Below are 23,820 nucleotides of genomic sequence, written 5' to 3' on the forward strand. Positions count from 1 at the left end.
ATACACCACTAAGTAGCACATGGTTGGTAGGAAGCTCACCGTTTATCATTGCAGGAACAGCGGGTGCACGATCTGTCAAAATTAGCAGAAAAAAAAAAGGTAATCGACAATTAACTAAGCAGGTACTTTTCAGACTTTGGTGAATTATATTCATTCTTATCATGAAATACAAAGAAAATTAAAGAAATGAAATTCTGGTTCATGTTACGCATTCCTAGAGGAGCTGAGACTCAAGGGGGCATGAACCCTGGGGCATAGATTTAGGCTTACAGGGACCTTCGAAGTTGTTTTTATAGGGATTCCTTGCAAAGACTTTGGTCTCATGGATGATATGGCAGAACACTCTCAAGGTCTTTCTGAAGAGACTGAAGCAAAGACAGTGCTGTATTCTATGAGCAAAACAGGATTGCAGTAGCTTGGAAGAAACGTGAAATATGCAGATCTAGACATCTCCACCCCAAATGTTCACATGCACTATTTGTGCCTGACCTGTGGTAGAACTTTCCAAACTCCTGTTAATCTGAGCAGCCACAGCTGGACAACACTGTAACTTGACCCCAACAAGTGAGGTCACTTTGGTCCTCTTTGATAACAAAGGACGACAACCAACCAGGTGGTCATCTAAATGTGTGAAATGTCTCTTTTCTTTACTCCTGTCTTCCTCCTCAAAAGCCCTTCTCCTGTCCATACAACTTGAAATTAATTATCTGAGACGTTCCTTTGGATTGACTCAATGCTGCCTCCAGGCTTCTTCTTTTTAAAATAGATATTCCTGAAAGGTTTTACACATATATGTGTGTATATACATATACACACACACACACACACATACATATATAAGTAAATATATACATATACATATATATGTATATGTATAAATATGTAAATATTTATATGTATATATATGCATGCATGCATATGTATGTATAGATGTATATATATGTGTATGTGTGTATATATATATATATATATATATATATATATATATATATATATATATATATCTTGATGACATATTAAACTATTGACACAGAATATTAGAGGGGGAAGAGACCTCAGCATTTCTCTAGACCAAACCCTACACTATTTTATTGTGAATCTATTTATCATTTTCAAGCTGGTACCTAGCTGAGATAAGAGCAGCGGGGAAATAGGAGTTTTGCTTGGAAGAATGAAAGAAGAGTTTGGAGCATGGGATATGGGGGGTGGGGACTGCCTGGCAGGAGTGAACCTTGGTGTAGTGACACAGTGTGTTGTGTTGGGAAGTCAAGAAGCACTGGACAGATGTACATAAGAGGGATGGGAGATACCATTAAAGTCCCGATTCTAATCCTGACTTCACCACGTACTATGTGAGCTTACACAAGACTTACTTTCCCTAGGCCTGAAGTTGCCTGGTCTATAAAATGAGGGGATTGGATTAAACAATCTCCAGAGCCCCTTCCAGGTCTTACTACTGATAGTATAACTCAGAGACAAATTTTGCTTATTTCATAAATGGCCACAAGGCTGGCCTTATAGTCACTGATCTATACTACTAATAAATATATTGTCACCTCGTTATACTTGACATTTTCATCATGCTTTATGGTTCAAAGGTTTAGTAGGCATGTGGTACAAAGGAGAGAGCCTGGGACTTGAAGTTGGTAACAAGTGGGTTCAAATCCAGCCTCGAACACTTAAATAGCTGGGCAAGTGAAGATCCTGGGCAAGTCATTTAACTTCTGTCTGTCTTTGTTTTCTCACCTATAGAAGGGGAATAATGACAGTACCTGCCTCCCACAGTTGCTGTGAGGATAAAATGAGATAATATTTATAAAGCACTTTACAAACCTTGAAGTATAACATAAATGCTAGCCATTATGGCTATCATGTACACTTTCTCATTTGGTCCTCACAAATGTTATATGAGGTCACCAAGGTATGTTAGATATTCTCCACGTTACACATAAAGATCATAGAGGTCAAAGTGATTTCTTTAAGTTCACACAATTAGTACTTGATAAGTGAGGACTCAAACCTAAGATTTTAGACTTTAAGTCCTGGGCTCTTTTTATCATACCATGTGGACTCATTTCACAACCCACTGAGCCAGAGCTCAGAATCCCTGACTATAGGATTGCTCCAAATACCTCCCGCAAAATGGTATTTTGCTTTTAGATGTATTTCCACAGGAATATTTTTTCTGACATTCTAGAACTATACCACTATTAAAATGCAATCATTAATAATGGGAAACTGGAAAACTTTTTTGCTTCTTCATATTATTTCCTTATTTCACTTCTCTAAACCACTGTGTCCTTATTTGTAAAATGAGGGACTTTGACTAGATGACTAGCTCTGAAATATTTTGACCATGAACTGAGAAAATAGTAATGCATCATGGATGCTAGGAAAGTTCAATAAAGATAAGACTCAGCATCGCCCACCATTACTCCACAATAATAAGACTAGGTTTTGGTATATATAGACACACACACACACATATACATACATACATACATGTGTGTGCATGCATGTTTAAATATACACGCATATATAAATATATATCTGACTACATATGCATGTAGATAGAGAGACAGAAGGACAGACAGATAGGTAGATGGGTGGATGCTGGAGAGAGACAGAGAGAGACAGAAAGAGAGATAGAAGACAGATAGACACATAGATGGATGGATGGATGATGGAGAGAGAGAGAGGGAGTTTGGACCCATGCTCTCAATGGCATACAGAGTTCCACAGTGAGGAAACTCTATTTATCAATGTAGATTGTCAATTCTTATGCAACTTTAGTCTTAGAGAATTTCCCGGACCTAGAGTTTAAGTGACTTGTCAAGTGTTACACAGCCAGGATACGTCAGTAGCAGGACCAGAGTCTGTTATTCTAATTCTGAGGCTGGCTTTCACCATAACACCATGTAATCTCAGGACTCTCCTTCCTCCCCCTACCCCTGCCCCGCTTCTTTTTCCTCATCTGTTTTCCTTCCCTTCTTCTTTCTTCTACTACATGAGTAAGCATCTAAGCATTTTTTCTTTCCTTACCTGCTAGGACAACTGATGAATTTTCAGCATCTGGAAATATTGAGAGAAATTAAAACACCAGGTATTAGTCAATGAATAGGAATGTTCTTACGTTTCCAACTAATTATTAGAATACTGTCCATTCAAAAAGATAGACTGTTGAGAAGGAGTGTTAGAAGTTACCTGAACAGATGACACTGGCATCTTCTTCATGGCCACAGTTGTGGGAAAGCCAGCCTATATGGGAACACTGCTCGAGATAATTTTCATCTCCCTTACAGTGTACATTGTCCAGAAGAACTTTCCCAGATCCTGGCCCAAAATGGGCCTCGCTTGGGGCTGAAATGGCCCAGCCACATCCTAGTTGCCTGCACACAATATTTGCTTGTTTCATATCCCAGAGATCATCACACACAGTCCCCCATTCTCCTTGGTAATAAACTTCAACTCTTCCCGAACATCTTCCACTACCTCCTACTAGCCGCAGTGGTGCCCATTCTCCTGAATACAAAGAACACAGAATGTTAGCTTTTAATTTAACTTTCCAGGCACATCAGCATGCATCCTTCCTTCTATTAATGGGGTTCCTTCCTATCTTTCTCAATAACCTATCTCTCCAGTCTTATCCCTCTACTTTCTCCCCCTGACATCATACATTCCCCCCATCTACATACGTACAGAGCTCCTTCACACTATATGTATAAAACACAACTGAGTTCCCTTGAGAAATCATATAGAAATGCTGAATTATGCTGGCAACTGATTTTTTTTTTTGTTAACTGCTGAACTTACCTCTAGACATCAGACTCTACCATCAGGATAGTTCAAAATGCTAGTTCATCTGAAAACAGCCTTAGGGTATTATAATTAATCTAGTCCTCATGAAAAATAGCCCTGCTTTTGAAGTTAGGTCCATCAGAGACATCTAAATGCTGCAGAAGATAGAATGCTGGGCCTCGAGTCCCTAGCTATATGACCCTGGGACAGTCATTCAGTTTCTTCAACTATAAAATGGGAGAAATAGTAGCACTTAACTCACAGGATTGTTGTCGATCAAATGAGATAATATTTATAAAATGCTTAGCACAATACTGGGCACATAATAGTCACTTAACAAATACTTCTCTCTCCCCCCCCCATTAAAAAGTGACAGCAGTACTTAATAACAAATTACTGGGATCTAATTAAATCAAGTTGGGTTATTTAGGGAAAGCAGAATGCAATATTTCATTTTGTAGCTGAGTAAAATCCTCAGCCTAAGACCCAAATCTTGCCAAAAATTCCATAGGGTTGTCAACAAGCGTAAACAAACGTTTAACTGAAGAATGTTGTTGCAATCTAGAAGTACCTTCTAAAGAGAAGCATTAGAGATTATTAAGAAAATGATTCCACCTTCTCAACTCCTCTTGCATCTGCATGAGAGATTTCACCACTCACATTACAGCCATCCTATCCCAGATGATTATTGCCTATCACCTTTGCAATAATCTCATTGACTTCGTTTCATCTAGTCTCTCTCTCTCTGCTTATAATCTATCACCCGCAAGATTCCAAATTGATGTTCTCAAAGGATAGATCTGACCTTGTCATCACAGTGCTCAAAAACCTCAGTGGTTCCCTATTTCCTTTAGCATTGTAAATGAGGGACTGGCCAAGGATGTCCCAGGCCTTGAAATGTACTCAGATTTGCTGATCCTGATGAGCTATCCAGAGAATACAAAGTATTACTTGGTTCCCATTTTACACGTCAATTTAGTGAACCTTCTTCCAAGCGTGAGTGACTGGGAGGTTGGTGCCGTGGGGTAATGAGGAGTCTTCTGACTGGCTGGGGATCGAGGAGGCCTGATAACTAAGGAAACCCAGAGTCAGAACTAAGTTTGAATATTAAAAAATCATATGCCTCTCTTTTGCCACTCTTTGTGCTTTTCTTTCTCTTATGGGGAAAAGCAAGAACCGCTATGAGCTGTTGGGTCAGTGGAGGGGGCTTGAATTCATTATCTACAACCAAGCCTCCATTTTTTTCATGAACTCATGGTGCCTTTATTTCTTTCATCCTTATTTTTTCCTGATTTCCTGATCTGAGGGGGACAAATATTTTGCAAGGGGAAAGTCAGTTGACTAGTGAGACCTACTGACTCATCAAAACAGTCCCGAGGGCCCACCAGTTACTAGAATCAGTAACCATAAATGAAACATCTACAAGAGCAGTGGCAACTTTGGAAACATTAAGAGAGAGGGAGGAGGAGGAGGAGGAGGAGGAGAGAGAGAGAGAGAGAGAGAGAGAGAGAGAGAGAGAGAGAGAGAGAGAGAGAGAGAGAGAGAGAGAGAGAAAGAGAGAGAGAGAAAAAGTCTTTATGGATAAATAGATGAAGAGTGACAGGAAGATGTTGCCTGGTGGTGCCATTCCTTGAGAGTGGCCACTTCAGCTGAGCAAGGGAGGACCTTATCAATCATCAAGGTCATACCCAGTAAAAAACAGTGGAGACTCTGTGAAGGGAGAAAATGACATCCGGGGCCAGAAGTCAGGAGGTATGTCTTTTTCTCTACACATGTGCTTCATTCCAGTTATACTTTAAATCTGAGCCCTGACTTGCCAGGGACCTTGTGTGTATGCAAAGTTAGAATGAATCCTCTGGGCAGACAGTTTTATAGCTACTATTCTTGCTATGTTTTCTCAGTAAATATCCTTTCATAAAAGCTAATAGAGTTCTATTGGTTGACTGACATGGGGGGGTTATGCCATATAGGGATTTGTGGCCAACAGCACCAGAAGTCCTAGCCCCTTTGGGTTAGGGGAGAATAAGTCATTTACATCTAGGTACCTTAAACTATTAGTCCAGTGTGGGTTGGGGGAGAGCTACAGGATAAAATGCAAACTTCTCCATTTGGCATTGGAAGCCCTTCACAGTCTGGTTCTAGCTTATCTTTTCAGCTTGATTTTACTTTATTATCCCTCACATACTACACGTAGAAACCATAATGCTCTATCTACTGCAGGCCATCACAACATTGCATCTCACCTCTGTGCTTTTTGCATAACCTGAAATCTGGGCAATGGACATTCTTTATCTATGATCAGACCACTGTCTTTAAGTGATTATGGAGTCTCTGCAATTTTTCTGGGCTTGATGGAATCAGCACAATATCATGCACAAATTCAACTATCTGCAAGACCTCACCATCACCACTTAGACTCTCTGCTCAATCACCTCCATAAAAATGGCACAAATTTACATTTCCATAATGTGTGTTTTGCCAGTTCTTTTCTTATCATTTGGTAAGTATGATTGGATCTTATGTCCTCTGCATCTTTTAGTTAATTGTGAACTGTTAAGGTTTCACTTTCTGGTCATCTCCACATTATGCCAACTGATATCTGGTCATCATCCTCATCTCCCATTCCTCTTCCCTCCTTCCTGATCCCTGGACCTTGAACTCTGCTATTGGGACCCTGGTTTCTTATAAGTGAGCTGTTGGCTTATCTTGCCTGGAACCAGATTTCTGCACCACTTTCTGACACTGTACACTATGCTTGCCTTCTGCAGGCATTATCCTTATCTTTCTTCCCCCATCCCAGAATCTTAGATTCTGCCCCTGGGATACTGGACTCTGATTTCAATTTATTTTGACTGGAGGTGGGCTTCTAGGCCATTTCCTGATTATCTGTAAACCAAACTGCCAGAGACCCACCCCTTTCTCCTTTCTTGTTCCTATTATTTTATTTGTTGTCTTCACCCATTAGAATGTAAGCTTCTAAAGGGTGGAGTCCATCTTACTTGTTTGGTTTGTATCCTCAGCACTTAGCACAGTGTATGATATATTATAAATATGTTGAATAAACCCTCTATATGTTCTCTCTCTCTCTCTCTCTCTCTCTCTCTCTCTCTCTCTCTCTCTCTCTCTCTCTCTCTCTCTGTCTCTCTTTTTAGATTGGTCCTTAGTTGATCTCATGTGTGAAAGTCTAATAGCCTTGATTCACGAATAGATGACTCATAAAGACTTTGTACTGATGTGAGGAGGCATATAGGTTAGTAGTTATTGATGATTATTGGTTATCTTTTTTGATTTTAATAAATTCCAATTTTTTTCCATGCCTTTGGTATCATGCCTTTCTTTCAGATACCTTATATATTGGTCTCTCAACACTCTCACAATTGTGTATCTTTTTTGCACAAATATCCTTTATAAACACATGGTCTAATAAGGCTTTTTTCATGTCTTTGTTCCCTGTGCCATTTTTTTCCTTTTCTTATAAAACTGCCTTTTCAAGATCCAAGTTTGGTGGTACTACTGTCCTTGATGGAGAAATAGTTTATTATGATGATTTTGCAAATCTTTTCCCTTTTTCTTTTTTAGTTGTCTTTCCATTTTCATCATTCAATGCATTTATAGTGATTTTACTTAATTGGATATCTTGCCAACCTTTCTTTAAACTGGTTTTACCCTCCACCACTTCTGTCTGCTTTATAATACAATAGGTCATATAATCATGAACCTCTGTAATATTTTACAAATGATTTTATATTATGAGCTGATATTTCTTTTGGCGCCATCTCTTACCATTTGGTAAATGTCAGATGTTTGCCAGTTAGAGCACTTTCTGTGCTCCTTTGGTCTGTTTGTTGTGGCAATTTACATTAGTTAAACTTCTGGTAAATTCTTTATTATTATTTCTGTTGTTACTGTTTGGCAAAGCAATTGGGGTTAAGTGACTTGCACAGGGTCATGCAGCTAGTAAGTATTAAGTGTCTGAGATTGGATTTGAACTCAGGTCCTCCTGGCTCCAGGGCCAGTGCTCTATCCACTACTCCAGCTAGCTGCCCCTCAGATAAATTCTTATACCTACTACTTAGGAAGTACTTAATAAATGCTTGCAACTGGGTTGGTGTCATTTTTGTTGTCTGTGTCTCATTTTTAATTTTTAGTTACTTGTTTAACTAGTTCAGGGTTCAGTTGTTTCAATTGTGCACTATATAGTTTTCTATTATTTTTCTTTTCCAATTCTGATCTTACCTCAATGGTCTGATTGTGTATAGAAGCTTTTCCATTAAGCAGCCTCATGGTGTCCCATGGGTCTCTCTAACTTTACCACTAGGGAATGGTGTTCTGGGGGCTATTGCCAAGGCCCGACTAGGGTCTTGTGTTTAGAGGTCTCTTTCTTTCCTCTGATATCTTTAAATGAATTTATCTTATTGCTTATCTAGGAAGACACTTTATTGGGAATGTTTGCCACAGGTGCCTGGATTGCAAGTTATATCTGATAATACTGTGTGTGTGTGTGTGTGTGTATGTTTGGAAGTATAGAACTTTCAGTTAGAAAACCTTACTTGGAGATCTGGTTTCACCAATTATTAGCTGTAAGTGACCATGGGCAGGTCACTTAACCTCCCTGAATCCCAGTTTCCTCATCTGTAAAGTACAGAAGATAGCAATCTTGCATGATCTAACTGTGCTGCTATGAATAATAAGTGAAATATTGTCTATAAAGAATATTGCAAGAAAAATGGGTTATGTAAAGGTGAGGCATACAACAGAATATCTCTCTACCATTCACACTTGATTTTTCTTTGAAATAGACACAGATATCATTGTTGGAATTTTAACTCTTCAGACATCGCTCCTTTTTCTTTATGAAGGGGTATACTCTGATTGTAAAAGAGCAAAAACTCATGAAAAATATGCCTTACCTTGAGGTTTAGAAGGAGCTGGGTTTTCATGATCTGCAACATAGAGAAATAAACATATTTACTGTCCGTCTTGCTACCATATTATCGAACATCATAAGTAAGACAGTATTAATGCTATGTAAGTCCCAATCAACTTTGCCATCTTCAGAACCCATAGCAGATGAGAGTTAGATGCTTATGCTACAGTTTTGGTTTTTTTCCTCTCATGGAGACATCTGCAAGAGGACTTAACTTGGGAGTGGATGTACAAAAATAATGTACAAAACGGTACACTATTTTCCTTAGGTTTAGTGAAGTCTTGAGATGTGTCATTCATATGTGATAAATATTTGATGGTATCTTTATTACTTAATGATATTGGATCTAAATCTTTAACTATAGCTTGGACCTTGAACTTATATGAGTCTATGGAGCATCTTTCCAATTGAATGTGAACGCCTTGGAGATGGGATCTGTTTTGGATACTGTCTTTGTACCTCCAGAGTTTAGCACAATGCCTTGTCTATAGTAGATACTTAATAAACATTTATTAAATGAATGAATGAATGAATGGAGAACTGATTGCCTTACAAGGCAGCTTTTAACTTGAATGAAACATTAGCATACTTTAACTCTTTTCTAAAGGTAAGAAAGGGCAATATTTCATAGCAAATAAATCTAATGTTCATATAATTCATTTATGCAATGATTTTAATCTACCTGGCTGTACAGTTGCTGAGTGTTCAGCAAATATTATCTATGATGGCTTGGAAACTGAATGTTCAGGAGGTACCAGTATATAAAATATAAACAAAAACTACTGTTGCTGAATCAAAATTATGAAAAAGGAAAATAAATTCAGGAAAACAAGGAATATTAAATGGTAATAAATGATTTATGCACTCATGCTGGATCATAGATTTAGAGTGATAAGTGAACTTAGAGAAGTCACTTAATCTAATCTTTTCCATTTCTAAGGAATGAAACTAAGCTCTAAGAAGCTAAAGGACTTAAACAAAGTGACATAGACAGTAATGGGCAGGTCCAGGATTTATACTTGTTCCCTAAATCCAAGTCTAATCTTTTTTCTGCTGTTTCTCCCCTCTCTCCACCCCAATTATGTTCGACTCTTTGTGACCCTATTTGGGGTCTCCCTGGCTAAGGTACTGGAGTAGTTTGCCATTTCCTCCTCCAGCTCATTTTACAGATGAAGAAACTGAGGCAAACAAGGTTAAGTGACTCACCCCGGGTCACACAAATAGTAAGTGTTTGAGGTCAGATTTGAACTCAGAGAGATAGGTCTTCTTGACTCCAGGCCCAATACTCTATTTGCTGTGCCACCTAGTTTCCCCTTTCTGCTATATCACATTGTAAAGGATGACCTTATTATTGGATTCAGTACAAAATAACTCAATGAAGCAGAATGTAATATAAGAAACAAAACAAAATAATGCAAATAACTTTTCTTCTATAAGGTCTCTAGTTAGGAAAGAAAATGGTATTAAAGTAAATAATATCTGATTTTCAACACCAACCTCCAATGGTGACATGAAAAAAAATGCATGCTAGAGTCAACTTTCAAGCATATACTATCTGGGTTATTCAGAGAAAATTTAGAAATCCACTCAAGTATTTTAAAATCAAACTGAAATAGCAAACGTTTGGTTTTAAAATTTGTTTCTGGTTATCTACTCTTTTAGATAGTTTAGTAATTGCTCCCCTTCGTTAGTGAGCTAATCAAAGCAAGTGATGGAGGTGGGAAATGAGACACACATTGTAAGTCTCCATTTCCCACCTCCCCCCAGATCTGAATCCCAGATCTGCTTATTAGTTACAACAGAAAGAGATATTTATTGTATTAGGTGCTTCATTGTGGAGATTCACTGTAATCCAATCTTCATGGTCAAGGCCATTATTTAGTGCTGAAGCCAACACATGGAAACCACTTTGTTATATGGAATCCTTTTTTGTAATAATAACTAATCTTAATTTTCTGATCTGTAAAATGAAAAGGTTGGACAAGATGGCTTCCCAGCTTCCTTCCAGCTCCAGAGCTATGATCCACTATCACCTGGGCTCAAAATCCAGGTCTACCATTTATCTATGTGACCACAGGCAAGTTACTCCATCTCTTTGGGCTTTAGTTTCTGCAGCTGTAGTTGAAGGGAGTTGGACTAGATGATCTTAAAGATCCATTTCATCTGTAATTCTGAGCATTTTTCCTGAGCCTCTCCCTTGCCTGGAATCCTCTCCCTCCCCATTTCTTCCTCCTGGCTTCCATGGCTTTCTGCAAGTCCTAGCTAAAATCCCTTCTTTTTGAAGAAGCCTTTCTTGATCCTGCATTATTCTAGTGCCGTCCCTCTAAGATTGCCTCCAACTTGTCCAGTATATATCTTATTTGTACATAATTGTTGCATATTGTCTCTCCCATTAGATTGTGAGTTTCTTGACAGCAGGGACAGTACTTTTTCCCTTTCTTTTTATCCTTAGTACTTAGCACAGTGTCTGACATATGGTAGATGCTTAATAAGTATTTATTGACTGACTGGCTAAATACATGATCTTGTGATTCTGGGAACTTTCACTTATTCATTCAGTCATCCATCCATTCATCCCTCCTTTGGTGTTTATATGCCAACTAAATACAAAACTCAGCATTGGAGAGATGAAGCAATGAACTAAAATATGGTTTAACCCCTCATGGAAAAAATCTAGCAAGGGGGATATACAAATATACAATACAATATTGTGTCTTATAGTGCAGAATGAAATGCAAGTCAGGGTGCATAAAGTACTATGCAGGGATGGATAAAGGAAACATATGAACGTATCCTAAGTCCAATCACAATTATTGTGAGAGGCTCACAATCTTTAACAGTCAGAAGGCAAATCAAATAAATACTAGCTGTGTGACCCTGGGCAAGTTACTTAACCCTGTTTGCCTCCTCCTCATCAGCAATGTTGCTTCTTCTCTGCTTGCCTAATATGACAAGGACTATCCCTGGACTGATTCATTCTCCTTGATTTTTGCCATGAGCACAGGATAGACTGTGAAATTTCACGAAGTGATGAAGTTGGAAAAACGCAAGTGATTCGCACATGTCCCCAAAATTTCCAAAGGCACATTAACCTCCAAGCACAGAGGTGCTGTGGTTTGGGGTAGTGTGAATAGCAAAAGTCGAAAGACCTAGGTTTATGTCCTGATACCACTTACTAACTATGTGACCTTTTCTTTGAGTAGGCCATTTAACTTCCCAGAAACTTAATTTCCTTGTCAGTAAAATGGAGATTATAGTACCTGACCTTCCTGTTTTCCAAGGGTAGTATGATGATCCAATGAGATAATGGATTTTGAAAGTAATAAAAAACCACAGAGTACTATTTAAATAAAAATATTATTATATAAGCAAGTTCGACTCTCCCTTATTTTGGACAGTTTGGAAATTTAGGGATGTAGGCTTGTGGGGTCCAAAGATATTATAAAATTGATGTGATAATAACTCAGAAAAAGAGAGCTACAGAAAATAAAATGCCTAAATGGCAGTGAATTAAGCAAAAGCATTGCTTTACCTTCTGATAAATGGGATGTATGAAGGACTGCACTCTCTTTTGAGGGTATTAAAGCAGCTTCTTCAGTAACTGATAATGTGACCAAATGGAGATGATATCACTCTTAGATAGCACCTTAGATGTGTTCTCTGTAATGACCAGTTTAGGTCTTTTTCACAAACCCTTTCCTAATGGAAAGAGCGAGGCACTTGGAGTTGGAAGATCTAGGATCAAATCCTAACTCTGTAACTTACTAGCTGTTTGACTGAGAGGATGTTATTTGATGCTAGTTTACCTCAGTTTCCTCAGGTGTAAAATTCAGAAAATAACACTTGTAGCATCTATCTTGTGGGGTTTGTATAAGGCTCAAATGAGAGATAATGTATGCCAAAATTCTTTGCACACCAGGCTGTACAAATGCAAGGGGTTTACTCTTACTAACGCTTATAATGAAAAAAAAAAGTTGTTGCACCAACTAAACTGTAAGTTTCTGGTGGACATTTAATTCTTTAGTTTGCCCTTTAGATCCTGGAATGAAACCAGAAGTATAAACTGGTTGTCAATAAAAATGTGTTATTGCATTTATCCCTTTATAGGTATCTGTAACTGCTTAATATTTTCTATGCTATGAGGGTAAAGGAAAGTTTGCAACCTGAAAAATGTACTCCTATAAATGAAGAAAAATAGATGGGTTTAAAGCCTTATTGGGGAAGAAGCGGAGGGGAAGGTGAGCCGTCCTCAGGACGGGGACTGCCTTTTGCCTCTTTCTGTATCCCCATCACTTAGCACAGTGCCTGGTACATAGCAGGCACTTAATAAATGTGTTTTTTAATTGAGTTGAATTGAATTGAAGTTTGTCCTCTGGTGCGTACTGTCTAGGTGATGGTGGGCAAATGATTTAATCTCTTAGTATTGCAAGCAACTCTCTGAAGTCTATAGACTGTATAGCAGTTACAGATCTGAACTGGTAAAGGGGTTTTCTTCACTGAGAATTCCCTTCAAAGACAAAATCTTAGATCTGGATCAAAAAAGAAAAATGAAGTGTATTCAACTCAAAAATCTTTCCATAGGGGCCAGGAAACTTTGAACACCTTTATAGCATTCATCTTGATTAGAATATTCTAGCCCTTTGATACTGCATAAATCAGATTCTCTCATCCTAGGGGCTATAGAGCCAAATGAGGTCATGTCTTCAAGAACTAAATCCTAGGAAATATTTAGGAAAATATTACAGAAACATCTCTGCATATATTATATATAACGTATAAATGCCAAATGTCAAGTTATGTTTAAGCATCCAGATGTTTGGCATTGTGAAGAAAGAATCTAAAAAATATGCCCTGTGAGTCTTTTTCTCCCTCACTATATTGTGTTCAGTTGTTTCAGTCGTGTCTGACTCTTAGAGATCCCATTTGGGGTTTACTTGGCAAAGATATTGGAGTGATTTGCCATTTCCTTTTTTAGTTTACTTTACAGATGAGGAAACTGAGGCAAACAGGGTTAAGTGACTTGCCCAGGCTCACAAAGCTAGTAAGTGTCTGAGGTCAGATTTGAACTCATGAAAATGGGTCTTCCTGACTCCAAGCCTAGCACTCTATACACAGCACCATCTCACTATATAAAGAGAACCAAAAGAATATTTAGCAAGTTCAAATACATGTCAACTTATCTATTGGTTTTGTATCAGTTAGAGTCAGTACCTCTTTATATGTATGCATACGTGTGTGTGTGTGTGTGTGTGTGTGTGTGTGTGTGTGAGTGAGTGAGTGAGAGAGAGAGAGGGAGAGAGAGAGAGAATTTTAACAAATTTTTTTCATTGCCTTCACTACTTCCAGTACCACATCATCCATTATTAATGCACTTGAGGTATCAAGAGGTGGCCCTCAAAGGGGAACAAAGACATGAACCTGAGCAGATGACCCCAGCATGCTTCTGGTACCCACAGTTGTGTGCATCCCAGCCCATGTGGAGGCACCATTCCAGGTGACTCTTTTTCCCTATGCACTGCATGTTATCCAGAAGGATTTTTCCTAAGCCTTCTCCAGAGTGGGCCCCTCCCAGGGCTGAAATGGATTGGCCACACTCCAATTGTCAGCACGCCACATCAGCCTCATTCCTGTCCCAGAGATCATCACACACAGTCCCCCAGGTTCCTTGGCTGTGAACTTCCACATATCCTGAACACCTTCTTATTAATCTCGAAGTTGCAAAGGACCTCAAAGACTCAACCTATTTGTGAAGTGTGCATCAAAAAGCATGTATTCCAGCTCTGCCTCAAGATCTCCAGAGAAGAGGAACCCACCATTTACCAAGGTAGGTCATTCTACTAATGGACAGCTACAAGTGTTTAGAAGTCTGCTATAAAAATCTGCTTCAGCTACTTTTTTCCACTGCTTCAAATGATGCCCCCTACGACTAAATAGCACATATCTATACCCTGTTCTGGAACACAGCTCTTCGAATACTTGATAGTCAGCATTCTCCCAGATAAATGTGCCAACAGGCCTCCAGAACCCTTGTCATCTTTACTTTGGGTACATTCAAGCTTGTCAACATTCTTTCTAAAAGGAAGAGCTCTGAGCTGAGCAGAGCACAATAAATGCAGTCTGTCCAAGGAGGAGGACAAGGAGAGAATCATCTTCTTTGTTCTAAACACTATTTCTTTTTTTAAAAAATAAAAATGACTAAAAACAGTGACTTGCTTGAACTCTCCCCCAAACCCCTGCAAATAATTGTAAAAAACCAGCTCTAAACAAATTATAGAGCAGCAGAGCCCACAAAAAGACAGAGTGAAACAAATTTCCAGCCCAAGACAACCTGGAAGGTTGGCAGGAAAAGTCTGTTATTCAGTGCTGGGAGAGAAGCATAGTTCAGTGTGGGCCACACAGGCAAAGACCAGGCCCCAGAGAACATGGAGCAGTCCTCAGGGAATTGAATCAAGGGGAGCTATGGTGATTTCCAGACTTCTCAACACACAAATGCCAAAGACAACTTAGAAGATCAGTAGGAAAGGTAATGTTGGACCATGGTCAGAGAGGAGCTTGGTCCAACCCCAGTCCTGGCCCCATGGTGGCTGCTTCCAAAACTCTTAGCCCATAGACAGAGGGGGAATCAGGTGGCTGATCAGAGGGGGATTGCAGGGATCTCTTTGCTGGTGCTGAGGCAGGATTCTCTTGCTTTGCCTGTGCTTTGGTCTGGGTCACAGTTCTGAGTGGCGATCCTGGGGCAAGGAGGAGCACTGGCATGGTGGAGCTTGTGGTGGTGGTGTAGAGGGAATTCTCCTCACAGATCCAAGGCAGAAAAGAGTGCTTGTGGTCACTCATAGACCACAGCCCAGGCTAGGAAAGGAGTAAACACCTTGCCTTTAATCATACCACCTTGGAACAACTGAAAATTTATATGTCCCTAGAAGTATCTCTGAAAACAGCTGCACAGCACCCCTGAAGCTTGGAACAGTACATTCTTCACACTGGAAGCAGATCCCTACCTTAACAAAGAGTTTAAAAGTCAAATAAATGGCTGGGAACACGAGCAAATTGTGCAAAAAGTCAGACTATAGAATCTTACTTTGATGACAAAGAAGATCAAAATATACAACTAGAAGACAACAAAGTCAAAGCTTCTATATCCAAAGCTTTCAAGAGGCTCATTCCCAGGCTATGGAAGGGCTCAAAAAGGATTTTGAGAAGTAAGAGAAGTAGAGGAAAACCTGGGAAGAGAAATGAGAGTGATGTAAGAAAATCATGAAGAAAGTCAACAGCTTGCTAAAGAAGACCCCAAAAAATACTGAAGAAAATAACAACTTAAAAAATAAGTCTAACCCAAATGGCAAAAGAGGTCCAAAAGGCCAATGAAGAGAAGAATGCCTTCAAAAGCAGAACTGGCCAAATGGAAAAGGAAATCCAAAAGCTCACTGAAGGAAATACTTCCTTAAAAATTAGAATGGAGCAAATGGAACCTAATGACTTTATGAGAAATCAAGACATTGTAAAACAAAACCAAAAGAATGGAAAAAAAAAAGAAGACAATGGGAAATATCTCACTGGAAAAACAACTGACCTGGAAAATAGATCCAGGAGAGAGAATTTTAAAATTATTAGACTATCTGAAAGCCATGATCAAAAAAAGAGCCTAGACATCATTTTTCAAGAAATTATCAAGAAAAACTGCCCTAATATTCTAGAACCAGAGGGTAAAATAGAAATAGAAAGAATCTGCTAATCACCTCCTGAAAGAGATCCTAAAAGGAAAACCCCTAGGAATATTATAGCCAAATTCCATAGTTCCCAGGTCAAGGAGAAAATATTGCAAGCAGCCAGAAAGAAACAATTCCAGTATTGTGGAAACACAATCAGGATAATACAAGATTTAGCAGCTTCTACATTAAGGGACTAGAGGGCTTAAAATATGATATTCCAGAGGGCAAAGGAGATAGGATTACAACCAAGAATCGCCTACCCAGAAAAACTGAGTATAAACCTTTCAGGGGAAAAATGGACTTTCAGCGAAAAAGGGACTTTCAAGTATTCTTGATGAAAAGACCAGAGCTGAACAGAAAAATTGATTTTCAAATGCGAGACTCAAGAGAAGCATGAAAAGGTAAACAGGAAAGAGAAATCTTAAGGGACTTATTAAAGTTGAGCTGTTTACATTCCTACATGGAAAAATGCTATTTTTAACTCATGAGACCTTTGTCAGTATTAGGGTAGTTGGAGGGAAAATATATGTATGTATGTATGTATGTGTGTGTGTGTGTGTGTGTGTGTGTGTGTGTGTGTGTGTATACATATAATAGATAGATGGATGGATAGATAGATAGATAGATAGATAGATAGAGGGCAGGGTAAGTTGAAGATGAAGAAGTAATATCTAAAAAATAAAATTAAGGGGTGAGAGGATTATACTGGGAGAAGGAGAAAGGGAGAGGTAGAATGGGGTAAATTATCTCACATAAAACAGACAAGAAAAAACTTTTACAGTGGAGGGGAAGTGGGGGAAGGTGAGAGGGAATGAGTGAATTTTATTGTCATCAGATTTGGCTTAAGGAGGGAATAACATACACACTTAATTGGGAATGGAAATCTATCTTACCCTACAGGAAAATAGGGAGGAAGGGGGTGGGGGGGAGGATAATAGATGGGAGGGCAGATTGAGGGAGGGGGTAATGAGATGCAAACACTTCTGAGGAGGGACAGGGTCAAAAGAGAGAATAGAATAAATGGGGGCCAGGATAGGATGAAGGGAATTATAGTTAGTTTTTTATAACATGACTACTATGGAAGTGTTTTGCATGACTACACATGTATAACCTGTATCGAGTTGCTTGTTATCTCAATGAGGGTGGGTGGGAAAGGAAGAAGGGAGAGAATTTCGAACTCAAAGTTTTAAAAATAAATGTTAAAAATTGTTTTTACACACAACTGGGAAATAAGATATACAGACAATGGGGTATAGAAATCTATTCTGCCCTACAGGAAAATAGAAGAGGAAGGGGATAAGAGAAGGAGGAGAGATAGAAGGAAGGGTAGGTTAGGGGAAAGGGTATTCAGAATGCATGCCATCTTGGGGTGGGGGGAGGAACAAGATGGGAGAAAATTTGGAACTCAAAATCTTGTGGAAGTGAATGTTGAAAACTAGAAATAAATAAATTAATGAAAAAAAGAATATAGAACAGAAAAACAGTATTGCACATGAAAACACAAATATGTATTATGTACAAATTACTTTTCTTTTTAAGAATATAATAAAAATAGCATATAAAAAAGCAGAGGGTGATAGAAGGGAGGGCAGATTAGGGGAAGTGGTATTCAGAATGTATGCTGTCTTGGGGTGGGGGAGGGGCGAGCTGGGAAGAAAATTTGGAACTCAAAATCTTGTGAAAATAAATGTTGAAAACTAAAAAATAAGTGAATTAATTAAAAAAAACCCAGAAGATGGAATTTTAATTGGGACTAAAAGAAGCCATGGAAGTAAGTAGTCACAGCAGAGGAGGGAGAGTGTTCTAGGAATGAGGAACAGCCAGAGAAAATGTCCAGAGCTGAGAGATGGAGTGTTTTGTTGGTGGACCAGTGTCACTGGAGAGAAGAGTGCTCATCAGGAAGTAAGATGTAAGAAGACTGGAAAGGTCAGAGGAATGCTAGGTTATAAAGGGCTTTGAATTTCAAAAACAGTATTTTGTATCTGATGCTGGAGACAATAGGGAGCCACTGGAGTTTATTGATTGGAGGAGATGGTGGTGACATGATTAGATTGGCTTTTTAGGAAAATCACTTTAGTGGCTGAGCAGAGAACAGATTGAGACTTGAGACAGGAAGACCTACCAGCAGGCTGTTGCAACAATCAAGGTATGAGGTGATGAGGGCCTGCAGAAGAGAGTCAGTGTAAGAGGAGAGAAGGGGGAGAAGTCAAGAGATGATGCCAAGATGAAATCGATAGGTTTTGGCAGCAGTTTGGATATGGGGAGTGAGAGATAGTGAAGAATCCAGAATGACTCCTAGGTTAGAATTGGGAGGATGGCATCACCCTCCACAGTAATAGGGAGGGTAGGAGGGAAGAGTTTAGGGGGAAAATAATGAGTTCTGTTTTGGACACATTGAGTTAAAATGTGTACTAGATATCTAGTTTGAGATATTTGAAGAGTGGCCAGAGATGTGAGATTGGACGTCAGCAGAGAGATGGCAGAAAAGGTACATCTGAGAATTTGAGAATTATTAACACAAAAATGATAATTAAATCCATGAGACCTGAACAGGTCACCCAGTGAAGTAGTATAGAGGGAGAACAGAAGAGGGCAGAGACCAACTGAAGGACACATGACAACTCCAGTTATTAACATTCTCTTCCCCTGGAAATTATTTTGCATTTACTTAGTAGTGTACATATTACATTCCCCAATGGAATGTAAGTTCCTTGTGGGTAGGGTCTGTTCCTTTTTTGTCTATGCATCCTCAGAGCCTAGCACAGTGTGGTGATTAATAAATGTTTTTTGTGTCGAATGAGTTGTAGAAGGGACTTGTTCTCTGTAATGAAAGAAGAAACCGGTTAGAGAATCTCTAAGATTGTGATCATGGGCAGTTAGGATAAAATGCTATGGGTCTATTTCTGTCAGGTTGATCATACCTAGAGCTAGAGCTGTAAGGTCTTAAAGGTCATCAGATCCAATCCCCTCATTTTATAGATCAGGAAATTGAGGCCCATAGAGATTATGCCAAGTTACAGAACTGGAATTTGAACTCAGGTCCTTCTGATAACTCCAAGTCCAACATTCTTTCCACAGCACCAAGGCTTCCTCACCCTCCTCATCATACTCATTACTCTGGCCCTAAAGCAGAGATAATCAGAGACTGAGAAAGGCTTCATCCATTTTATGATAAAAAGGGAGAAAGTAAAAAGGGGATTTTCAAAAGGTAAAAGTCTTCCTTAAAACACCCTCCATATACAATGTTGAGGTTTTGTCTATTTAACAGCTGCCAAACATTTTAAAGAGAGGAAAAAGAATTCAGTCTACCTGATTATTGGTCATCACATAGTCAAAGAATCCTAGAAATTAGACTCATACTGTTGCTTATAAAAACTGCTCTTAACTTAATCCTCCAATCCAGTGGCCTTTTCTCAGTATTTATCCTCTCTGACCTTTCTGTAACATGGGACACTGTTTACCAAAATAAAGTGTTTGGAAGGTTAAAAAAATAAAAATCACTTTCTTAATAAATCCTAAGACCATATTGGCTTTTTTGACTATGTTGTGCTATTGACTCATATTGAGCTTGCAGCGAACTAAAGCCTTTAGGTCTTTTTTCCACACAAGGTATTGTCTAGCCAAATTTCCCCAGTCCCATAGCTGTATAATATATTTGTGAATCGGAGTTTAGGATTTTACATTTGTCCCTACTAAATTTCATCTTACCTTTCACCCATTGTTTTACTATATCAAGACCTTTTTTGATTGTGACTATCATTGAATGTGTTACTGTCCATTCTGGCTTTGCATCATCTGAAAATTTAATAAGCAGGCTACATATGCTTGCACTAAGTTGGCATCAACTTACAAAGGACTATTGTTTAAGTCCAATCATTTTACTAGCTTCATATTTACCTAACTATGCTATGATTTAGCTCACATCCCTATCTCACCCACAAGGGTATCATACGAAAATTGGTCAGCTGCTTGGCTGAAATTCAATTGTACGGATAATGTAGCATCTGAGTTGAGAATGCTTTAATTTTTATTGAAGAACACTGATCATGGGGGTTTTAGTAAAATTCTAGTAATGAGCTTGTGCAGTAAAACCTGACTTTGAGGCCAAGATATTGTCAAAAGATTCACAAATTAATGGTAGTAGGGCCATTAAATGGAGCAGAGGTATTTTTGCACAACTTTGGGGAAAGATAGTTTGATAACTGATGAAGGCTTACACATGCCCTCTAAGGATGAATTGTATTTTACTGGAGTGTTGAGTTAGAAATATTAATTATCATTTATATCCACATTTTGAAAGATACTTATAACTTCAATTTTCATATGTATTTATATAGACATTTAATATTAATTAAATACTTATGACTACTAATTTACTGATATTTTATGGTTGATGTGATTTTATTCTCTTTCACTAAGGATTGTTTTAAAAAATTATTTATTTTTAGTTTTCAACTCACTTTTATAAGATTTTGAGTTGACTAATAACTTTTAAAATATGTTGATTTTCCATTGCAATAGTTGTGATATATTGTCTGATGGAATATTTGCATGGTATATTTTCTTATATGTACCTTGATTATTTATTGTTGTATATATTTTACTATTTTACATATTTGCTTAATAAAGTCATCATATCTATGGCATTTTCTTGCTGTACTAGTCTAGTAACCTTGTCAAAAAAAAGGAAATGAGATTAGTTTGGCATGACCTATTCCTGACAAAATCATGCTGGCTCTTAGTGATCACCTTTTCCCTTTCTAAATGCTCACATACCATCCCTTTAATAATATACTCTAAAATTTTGCCAGAAACAGAATTCACACTCAATTTATTCTACTCAAGGGACTACTTAATAGAATGAGGTAATGTCTCTATAGTTAAATTCTATGCAATATATAAGTAAAATGTTGTCAAAATAGCTGTCAACTTAACCTATGGGGGAATGTTAATAACAACTTGCATGTTTTCAATTTTCCAGGCTTTAAAGTACTTTCACAAACACCATTTGATTGGATCCTCATGACAGTACTATGAGAAAGCTATAGCAGTCATCTTCATCTTAACAATGAAGAATCAGATACTTAGTAACATCAGTGGATTTATTCAAGGTCACACAGCTAATAGGTGGTAAAGTTAAGTCCGAGTCCAGTTCTTCTGACTCTGAATTTGGTGTCCTATTTAGTATACTTTCTGTCTCTTAAGAAAAGAAACATTCGTAGACTTGGCACTGTGTTTAAACAGTCTAGGTGATTTGACATTGATGTGTGCATACATATATTCTTGAACAAAAGGAAGTCCCTTCCCTTTAAATAATTTTGGTCAAAAGAAAATTTAAACATCTATCATCATACCTGCTGTTAGAGCACTAGAGGAATCATTACCTATCATTGTGAAGAAAAACAGAATATTAACATGTATCAACCAAAGATCATGTAATGAATTCCTAAGCATTGATTATGGGAAAAAAAAAAGTCAGCAGATCAATCTCTTCACTTTGAGAGAATGTATGTTAATTATGCATCCTGCTGTTATCCTGTTTCTTGAACTCCATCGTTTTTGGACTATATGTATTTGAGGAATTGAGGAGTAGCCCTCAGAGAGAATAAAGATATGAACCTGAGCAGATGGCCCCAGTACCTTCCTGGTGCCCGCATTTGTGTGCATCCCAGCCCATGTGAGGGCACTGCTCTAGATGACTCTCTTTCCCTGTACACTGCACTGTCCAGAAGGAATTTTCCTGAGCCTGCTCCAAAGTGAGCCCCTCCCAGGGCTGAAATGGATAGACCACACACCAGTTGTTGGCACACCACATCAGCCCCATTCCTGTCCCAGAGATCTTCACACATGGCCCCCTAGATTCTTTGGGAGTGAACTTCCACATATCCTGAACATCTTCTGGGTCCATTCACAAGCCTTACTGCTAACCAGTCACATAAGGAAATGCAATAGTGAGGATTCATGTATTTTCTATGATATTAAACTTTTTCTGTCCCACTTTCTCAGGTGGTCTGAGGCTCATCTTATTTTTTTTCTCAATCCCCTGACCATTTTATAAGCCTGGGGACCAAGAGATTATTCTGCCCAAGCTCAAATACCTTTCCTTCTGCTTGCCTGTGATAATGGGCACTATTCCTTGGAACATCATCCTTGGCTTGCTCCCCTTAGTGGCTACAACATTCACAAATGCCTTCTACAGGTTACTGGTGCAAGTATCCTTATCTCCATGTAAAAGATGAGTTAATGAGTTGCAGAGAGGTGAGATGATCTCTTCAAGGTCACCCAGTTAGGATCCAAGCCAAGACTTCACCACAGTACTACTAATTCTAAATTCAACACTTTTGGAATTTAATAAGCATTTATCTTTGTATATACATAAAATTTCCTTAGAAAGAAGGCATTTAGATTGTTTAATAAACCCTCAGGGAGGACTGCAGAAATTAATTCCAGGATTCAAGATGACTGCTTTCCTGTCTACTAAGAGCTTCCTATCAAATGAAAAGGTAACAGAGACCCAGGAAACAACAAAGATAATAGCAAAATTCACTAGCAGAGAAAATGGGAGAAATTATTTTAAAGTTCACCTTTCTGAGTATGAGTTTTTCCATAATATACCATGTCATGTTGGCAACCCAACAACTGACACTCAGTTTCTTGTTGATCTTTCTCAGATAGCTGAACACTAGAACCTACTACTTGCTCTACCTCCCTGCCTATGCTTTCTCCACCCCCAATATGAAGAGACCTCAGTTTGGTACTAGAAATGCCTCCACAAGTACCACAATGACTTACCTGTTGGCATGTGTGCTAGTTGAACATTATCAGGCTCTTACACCTAGGAAGTGCTTAGTCAATGCTCCATGATTGATTAGAAAATAAAAAATCACAAAAATTATTAGACGCTAAAAAAATTTGGTTTAATGTCTTTACTGTCAGTTTTTGGCTTGGCTCCCCAAAATAGAGAGTCAGGTAGCTTTTCCATTGCAGCACAACTGAACAATTTTAGGTAGACTCCTCATAACTTTAAAATATTTACTCTGGCTACACAGTCCATGTGAACACTTTAAACATCTGTAAGCCCATATTGTACAAGGAACTACTAAGTATGATGAGGTAATGCCTTGAACAGCCAAATCTTTAGCTACATTTGAGAAGAAGAATTCAGGAATTTCTCCACCTGGGAAAGTCTTTTTAGGAAACATCCAGATGTCTGGAGTCATGTAGAACAAACATTCCAATTCATGGCTGAACTTTTTAACTTTTCCTCCAGCTGTCTGACTTGCTTGAACTGGTTTCCATGAAGATATAGCATAAACAATATGATATATACAAAATGCCACTTGAATGTCCCTTTTCATTTCCTCTTCCTGTCTCATTGACCTACAG

General features: G+C 38.4%; 1 protein-coding gene across 1 annotated transcript in view; it reads right to left on the minus strand.

The window, feature by feature from the left end:
• LOC110192760 (scavenger receptor cysteine-rich domain-containing protein DMBT1-like) overlaps positions 1-23,820 on the minus strand; it is a 94,944-nt gene that overhangs the window by 25,714 nt on the left and 45,410 nt on the right. Inside the window, 5 exon segments of the mRNA XM_078151611.1 lie at positions 40-72; positions 3,043-3,072; positions 3,205-3,522; positions 8,709-8,741; positions 22,075-22,207. Of these exon segments, the coding sequence (XP_078007737.1) occupies positions 40-72; positions 3,043-3,072; positions 3,205-3,522; positions 8,709-8,741; positions 22,075-22,207 (547 nt within the window).

The sequence above is a fragment of the Phascolarctos cinereus genome, unplaced genomic scaffold (genome assembly GCF_003287225.1).
Source record: "Phascolarctos cinereus isolate Bilbo 61053 unplaced genomic scaffold, phaCin_HiC Scaffold_3;HRSCAF=262, whole genome shotgun sequence".
Taxonomy (NCBI): domain Eukaryota; kingdom Metazoa; phylum Chordata; class Mammalia; order Diprotodontia; family Phascolarctidae; genus Phascolarctos; species Phascolarctos cinereus.